This window comes from Nicotiana tabacum, chromosome 7 (assembly GCF_000715075.1).
Source record: "Nicotiana tabacum cultivar K326 chromosome 7, ASM71507v2, whole genome shotgun sequence".
Classification (NCBI taxonomy): domain Eukaryota; kingdom Viridiplantae; phylum Streptophyta; class Magnoliopsida; order Solanales; family Solanaceae; genus Nicotiana; species Nicotiana tabacum.
Genome location: NC_134086.1, coordinates 167,904,490 through 167,912,719, shown reverse-complemented (window position 1 = coordinate 167,912,719; position 8,230 = coordinate 167,904,490). Strand labels below are relative to the sequence as shown.

Below are 8,230 nucleotides of genomic sequence, written 5' to 3'. Positions count from 1 at the left end.
AGAAGCGGAGTATTTACTGGGTTAAGAATTATCTTAAACTGAAAACCCAAAGAAACGACTGATTACAACCTAGCACAGACAAATCAACATATAGAAAAAGGAAAAGAAGAAGCTAAGAAGAACTTACTGTTCTTTTCTCGGATCCCACCAACATGCCTTTTCGAACTTGAGTTCCAGTTAGTATTATATGTCTATTTCGTCAGAAATAAGCTTATAATACTAACTAGAACCCATTCGACCCTAACAGCTTTGATACAGTCCCAAACCGTTTGAACCCTAGATCCGTCATTCGATGAGTTTTACTCAGATTCGAGCCAATTAGGTTAGGGATTAGCGACGAGGATGTCAAGGGGATTATTGGGTGTGATTTTGGGGTTAAGTGGTCATGCTAGGGTTTGGGACGAGGATCTTTGATCGAAGATTCGAGAAGTTGTAGTATGATTCGAGGTTAATGGAGTGTGGAATCGGATAGGGGGAGTAGGGTAGTTCAGGGGTGTTATTTTCATGGCCATCAGAGCCGGCGCCGCCGGGTTTTCAGGCGAAGGGAACGAGGGAGGCTAGGGTTTGGGGGGTCGTCTCTGAAGTGTCTGAGAGAGACGATGGGGCGAGGGGGGTTTGGTTTAGGGGGGGTGGGGGTATGGTTTGAAGTATATATATGAAAGGGTGGGATGAATCCAGGCCGTTCGATCTGATGAGATCAATGGCTTGGATCCATTCATAAACGGAAACGACGTTGCTTCGTTTACCCTTGAGACTGGATCGGTCTTGGATGGGAATGGGTCGGGTGACGGAGGAGTTGATCTGGACCGTTGATCAGCTGAGATCAACGGCCCAGATTGAGCGTTACTAAACGACGTCGTTTGGTTTGTCTTTGAGACGGACTGGATTGGGGCGGGTATTAGGCTGATTTTTGGTATGGGCCTGGTCCGAATTTCCCATCTTTCTTATTTGTTTCTTTTTCTTCTTCTTATTTCCTATCTAAAATTTAGATTAAGTTACCAACCAAAATTAAAAAAATACTAATTATCTTCTAATAACAATTATCATGCACAATCAAATACCAACCAAAATAAAATCACACAATTGGAGATTAAATTTAAAATGCAAAGTACATTTTTTTTGTGATTTTCATTCTTATAAATTCAAATATTGTTTAATTAATTCTACTTGTAAAGTTAAATCCTAAATGCACATATATTTATTTATTTTTTGTATTTTTTTTTCTTAATTAAAGTAAAAATAATCATGCACAGACAAATACAAATAAATCACAAACAACACAAAACTATCTTATTTTGAATTTTCTGGGAGTAGTTCTCGTAGGGCAAAAATCACGTGCTCACAGATAATATTCGCAACCATATTGTGAACGAGACACATGCGAAATCATTGTGGGAAAAGTTAGAGACTCTTTATGCTTAAAAAACTGGGAACAACAAGTTATTCCTACTAAAGAAATTGATGACTTTTAAAAACAAGGAAGGCGGCCTGGCGTGTTTAAAGAATTTTAGGCCTTAGCTAAGAGACAGACATGGAAGAAATTAAAATATATTCGCACTAACATTGGTGGTGAATATTGTAGTCCCTTTGATAACTATTGCAAGGAACAAGGAATTCGTCATCAGAAAACTTCGCCCAAGACGACTCAATTGAATGGTTTAGCAGAGAGGATGGATAGAACTCTAGTTGAAAGAGTTAGATGCTTGCTTTCAGAGGCTAAACTTCCAAATACATTTTGGGCGGAAGCCCTTAACACTGTTGCCTATGTTATCAATTTGTCTTCTGCTGTTGCTTTGGATGGTGATGTCCCAGACAAAGTTTGGTTTGCCAAAGTGTTTCTTATGATCACCTGGGAGTTTTTGGGTATAAAGCTTGTGTGCTGATCCTAAATATGTGAGATCGAAACTGGATGTCAAAACTAAGCAGCGCATCTTTATCGGTTATGGTCAAGAAGAATTTGTGTATCGTTTTTATGATCCAGTAGAAAATAAACTTATTAGAAGTCATGATGCAATATTCTTTGAAGACCCGACTATTGAATATATTGACAAAGCTGAGAAGATAGATTCTCAGAGTAATGAGAGCTTAGTTGATAGTGATCCAGTTTCTATTGCTAAGGCACCTATTGCACATGAAGGAACCCAAGACAATAATGAAGATAGTTATCAAGATCAAAATGATCATCATGGTTTAGATGTTATGGATGCTTCAGTTGATGAAGTTGTGGTTGATCAACAACCAATTCCTGCTCGGGTAACTACTTTGAATGCTCCTGAAACCTTTCTTAGAAGATCTACAAGGGAGAAGCAAAAATCCATGCGCTATCCTCTTGATGAGTATGTATTTTTTACTGACATGGAAGAACCTGAGAATTAAGATGAAGCCATGCAAGATACTCATAAAGATCAGTGGATTGAAGCCATAGAAGATGAGATGAAGTCACTCCATGAGAATGACACCTATGAGTTAGTGAAATTTATCGAAAGGTAAGAGAGCTTTATCTAACAAATGGATATTCAGAATAAAGCAAGATAATCATACCTCCGCGCCTAGATATAAGGCGAGGTTAGTTGTTAAAGGTTTTGGCCAGAAGAAGGGAGTTGACTTTGATAAAATTGTCTCCCCTGTTGTGAAGATGTCTTCTATTCGTGTAGTTATAGGCTTAGTTGCAAGTCTAGATTTAGAGGTTGAGTAGATGGATGTCAAGGCTGCTTTTCTTCATAGTGTTTTGAATGAGGAGATTTATACGGAGCAGCATGAGGACTTTGTAGTTAAGCTTGCAGATAAGCATGCGTATTGCAGAAAATTGGCAGGCATGAAGCATGCCAATAGTTCCTCTACTTGAAGACATATTTGGCCACTTAGCTGGAGAGGGAGTTTGTTGGGCACATGCCCATGTTGTCCAGCCAAAGGCCCAATGGCCTAATCCCATTCTCTTTTGGTTTCTATTCTTATTCGGAATTAGATTCGGATTGTATCAATGAGTGGGTTTTGGTTTTAAGAGAAAGCACCACTTATGATCTATAAATAGGACAACCTTGGAGAATCGTTCTATGCTCATTGATACAAGTCTTTGAAAGACTTAAGCACATAAGAGTGGTTTTGAGAGAGCTTTCATTAAGAGAGAAGAGAGAAGAAAAGTATTTGTTTTTGCTGCAGATTTTTATTCCGACCAGCCAACTTCAAATTATGTTTTATGATTCGTTAACCATTGGATCGGGCTGAAAGTTTGACTGAGTGTTCGTAACATCTTGGTCTTTGATTTGAACGGTGAAGAGCGAATTTTTTAGGCCTGTAGTATCTGATTTCGAGCCTCAGACAACAGCTTCATTTTTGTGGATAATCCTCTTTCTTCAATTTATTAGTTGTTGCTCTTGTTGCTATTGTTGCTCTGTGTTTGACACTTGTTGTGTAGCTAATTTGGAGAACTTTTGTGACCCACTTATTGTTATAGTGGAGCTTTTTGGATCTTTGTGATCCCGTAGTTTTTACCTTCGATTTAAAAGGTTTTCCACTTTAAAATTTGGTGTTCTTTATCTTCTTTATTTTCAGTTTTGTCTCTTCCGCGACATAACACTAAAATCGATTCAGAATTTCTACCATTTTGGTCCTGTTCCGGTACCGGATAAAGTGAATTTGGGAATATAGAGTATGAAGGAGCAATAATGCCAAAAAGTTTCATTCTATTGAAGTGAAAAAAGAGCTTCAAAACATGTTCTCATTTTGTGGTGTTTTAAGATGATACTGGCTAAATTACCAAATATATTCTATTTCACTCTGCATAAAAGTATGTGAATATCGAAATAGGAAAACATTAAGGGTGTGTTTGGTATGAAGGAAAATATTTTTCGGAAAATGTTTTCCAATTTTCTCATGTTTGGTTGGCTTAAATGTTTTAGAAAATATTTTCCTTATCAAGAGAAGTGAAAATATTTTCCAAAGCTCCTTCTCAACCTTCTCCACCCTCACCAACCCACCTCACTCCCTCTCCAAAAAAAAGCTTTTTTTTTTCAAATTTCAGTTTTTCCGTTACCACCCACCCTACTACCCCTCCATTCCCTCCCCCTCCCCCCTCCCCCACCGCAAAAAAAAAATATTTTTTTTACCTTAATTTTTTTTTTGCAATTTTAAATTTCTATTGTTTCGTTTTTCTGCACCACCCACCCCTACCTACCCCCACTGTTACAACCCATATCCACATGTGTTAGTCCATGCCATATATTAGTTAACATAAATCCAAGAAGGAATTATCTTTGAGATGATAAGAAGTCAATCCTATCCCCCAAAAAATATTATAAATATATTTTTCAATTTTAATTTTATTATTTATCGGTTTAAAGACTCAAAATTTTACAAGTTCCAAAATTATGAGTTCGGAGGTTTATGTGTTTGGAAGTTTACGGGTTTAGAAATTATAAAGTTTACGGGTTCGAAATTCCGCGATTTTGAAAGTTTAGCGGTTGGAAAGTTTATGAAATTTGTGGGTCCGGAAGGTTGTTGGTTTGAAAGTTTATGGTTTCATGTTTATTATATCTAAATTATTTATAAATACTCTTGAGAAGTCATTTTTCTTAATTTGTGTACCAAACACCGGAAAATGAATAAGATTACTATTTGTTTTCCAAGAAAACATTTTCCACGGAAAACATTTTCCGTTATACCAAACACACCCTAAGTAGTAAATCAGTAAATGCTATAGTTCAATATACATACAGCTATATATACACAAGTCTGTTTTTTTTTTTTTAATTTAGCTCTTAGCCAAATTTCGTAATTAGACTTGAGTTCTAAAATGGTGAAATCAAATTACTTTAAAAGGTTAAGCTAACGCTCAAAAAAGTGAACGTTAGCTCAAAAATGGTGAAACATTAGCATTTTTTTATCCTTGAATCATACTGAAAGAGTATTTATTGCTGTCAGCAGTATTTACGTAACCACGCAAGTAAGGAAAAGGCACATTTCCCGGTAGAGCTGACCCCCAAAAAATGTGCAGGTTAACATGGTAGTACAGAATTTACTTATTTGTATATCCATTCATTGAAGAGATAATTGCTTAAAAATAGTACAGCCCAACAGATGGTATTAATACATGTGCAGGCCTGTAGTTTTTTTTAGTTTTCCAACCCACACCTAGTTGCCTCAGACCAACAAAAATAACAGTACCAACTGGAGTTCATTAATGCAATGTGTTTTAATATATAGCATGCCTTGTGATTGGAATAAAAAATAATAAGAAGTGTGCTGCCCTGCACAAAACCAAAATATGGATCTAAAGATTCTAAACTCACATGCTTGAAGTAAAAAAACCTGATCACACTAATCAACCACGAAAGAAGACTAAATACCTGTAGACAATACCAAAAATAAAATGAGACATTTAGTAGAAAGCCCCATTCATTGAAGAATTTTTTCAAACACCTACATAACAAAAGTTCTTGGCATGTTAAAGTTTTCACGCACAAAAGCCCTAATTCCTAAAGAGAAAACACAAATTTTTAAGATGCTATCAAAGATGGAAAAGAAGCACAGGATAAGAACCAAAATATTCACCAGAAAAATAAGGATTTGAAGGGGAAAATCTACTGAAGTGCAATTAATTCCAAGATGCAAAAAATGGATAAAGAATAGTGTAAGGAAAGTTCTTTTTTAGAAATATCATACCACATGTGTTAGATTAAAATAATTGCAATTTTTTCGCTGACGATCCCAAGCTCCTTAACGGCTTCTTATTAGGAATAGAAATAAATATATTATTACTCCTTCATGAACCTTTTTGACTGGATACGGAATTTAAAAAAAAATAAAGATTTTTAAAATTTATGATTCTAAACAAGTCAGAAAGGGGATCAGAGTATATGTGTGATTATAAAAGTTTCTCATTAAAGATAGAATTAAAATTAAAACTAAATTATTTTCAAATTTAAAAAGAGGTTATTCTTTTTAGAACGAAGCAAAAAGAAAATAGATTTAGGAGTGAGTAACATTTGATAAAAGAAACAAAGGGGAAAAGGACACTACCTTGAGCATCTACCGCACGACTTAAATGAGAAACTGAACACCTATCTTACTCTCTCTATTTAAACAGCTTATCTATTACTTTGTGAAGTCAGAAATTTTCTTTGTCTTAAATTCCAAGAAAGAACTTTGCAAGTACAGAACACAAATATGGGCTCACAAGGCACACTACCACCACCTATTCATGTCTTTATGATCTCATTCCCAGGCCAAGGTCATGTCAATCCTTTACTTCGACTTGGCAAACTTCTAGCTGCCAAAGGAATTCTCGTTACCTTTTCCACAACCGAAAGTCACGGTGCTCAAATGAAAAAAGCCAATAAAAACGTAAGTGATGAACCAACTCCCTACGGTTCAGGTAAGTTAAGATTTCAGTTCTTTGATGATGCTTGGGATTATTCTAAGCCTGAGGGAACCGACCTCGGGTTATACATGCAACAGCTAGAGTCAGTAGGTACAGAACGCCTCAATCAACTGATTGAGGAAAACGAGAAACAGGGTCGCCCTGTTTCTTGTCTTATAAATAATCCTTTTATCCCTTGGGTTTCTGATGTTGCTGAAACTCTTGGAATTCCTAGTGCTGTCCTTTGGGTTCAATCTGCTGCTAGTTTTTCTTGTTATTACCATTATCTTCATAAATTAGTTCCATTCCCTACTGAATCAAACCCCGAGCTTGAAGTTCAACTTCCCGCTATGCCTCTACTCAAACATGACGAAATTCCTAACTTCTTGCACCCTTTTTCTTCTTCTCGCTATATTATGTTGAAAGAAGCCATTTTAGGTCAATTCAAGAAATTGTCTAGTCCATTTTGTATACTAATGGATACTTTCCAAGAACTTGAACTTGAACTCGTTGAGCAACTTTCCAAAATATGTCCTATTAAAACTGTTGGTCCATTATTCAAGCACCCTAAATTAGTTTCCCCTAACGGATCCTCTGACGTTTTTCGTGGCGATTTATTCACAGCCGATAGCGGTGTAATACAATGGCTGGATTCAAAACCAATATCCTCTGTTGTGTACATTTCATTTGGGAGTATAGTAACATTGAAACAAGAACAAGTTGATGAAATGGCCTATGGGTTGTTGAATTCAGGGCTGAATTTTTTGTGGGTGATGAAGGAACCTTACACAGGAACAGGTTATTTACCAGTAAAATTACCAGATGGATTTTTGGACAAAGCTGGTGATAGGGCTAAAATTGTACAATGGTGTCCACAAGAACAAGTATTAGCACATCCATCTTTAGCTTGTTTTTTGACGCATTGTGGATGGAATTCGACTATGGAATCACTAGCAATTGGTACACCAATTATTGCTTTTCCTCAATGGGGTGATCAAGTTCTTGATGCTAAGTATTTAGTGGATGTTTTTAAAGTCGGGATTCGTATGTGTAGAGGTGAGGATGAAAATAGAATTATTCCTCGAGAGGAAGTGGAGAATTGCGTGAGGGAGGCGACGAGCGGAGCAAAGGCGGCGGAGATGAAAGAGAATGCGTTGAAGTGGAAGAAAGCGGCGGAGGATGCGGTGGCTGAAGGTGGCTCCTCCCAGCAGAATCTGCAGGCTTTTATTGACGATATTATTACAACATGTAACTGGTGCAAGAAATCTGGGGCCTGCAATAAATGTTTTTATGGTCCAAAACAGGAGATCGACAACCTTATTTAGAAATTATAGTACTTAAATAGCTAGTTGAATTAAAGTTGTGTATTTTAAAATTTGAAGCATAGACTAAGACTATGTTTCCAGTTTGTTATAATAATCATAGATCCACATTCTCCGTTTGACTGCTAAAGGAAGCTAGTTTTCTTCTAGAAACTCACGTGATAATTAAGAGTCCATCACTCAAATGGTCACTCGACTATCCCAAATTATCTCCTAAAGTCACTTTACTTTCGTTTGTAATAACAAAGTCACTGAACTATGCCTATTGCATTCAGAAGGTCACACAACTAGATTTTCCAAATTTTGGATTGTCAAATACCTATTTTACCCTCTAAATAATAAATATTTATCTTCTTTTTATTTTTTTAAAATTTTTTAATATTATATTTTTTCCCTTTTTATTTACATTATGGAATTTCCTATAGAATAAATAAAAATTATTTATAAATTAAAAAAATAAAAAATATTTAAGCATATATAATGCTGGAAAATGAGCATAGCCAAAAAAAATTAATTTGAATAATTTGTTATTAATAATTATTTTAGTATT

The 8,230-nt window shown here is 35.9% G+C and overlaps 1 protein-coding gene across 1 annotated transcript; it reads left to right on the top strand.

Moving 5' to 3' along the window:
• Nucleotides 1-6,091: 6,091 nt before the first annotated feature.
• Nucleotides 6,092-7,856, top strand: LOC107804587 (gallate 1-beta-glucosyltransferase 84A23-like). The gene has a single exon (XM_016628505.2). The coding sequence runs from the start codon at nucleotides 6,166-6,168 to the stop codon at nucleotides 7,681-7,683; it is 1,518 nt and encodes a 505-aa protein (XP_016483991.1). The 5' UTR covers nucleotides 6,092-6,165; the 3' UTR covers nucleotides 7,684-7,856.
• Nucleotides 7,857-8,230: the final 374 nt, after the last annotated feature.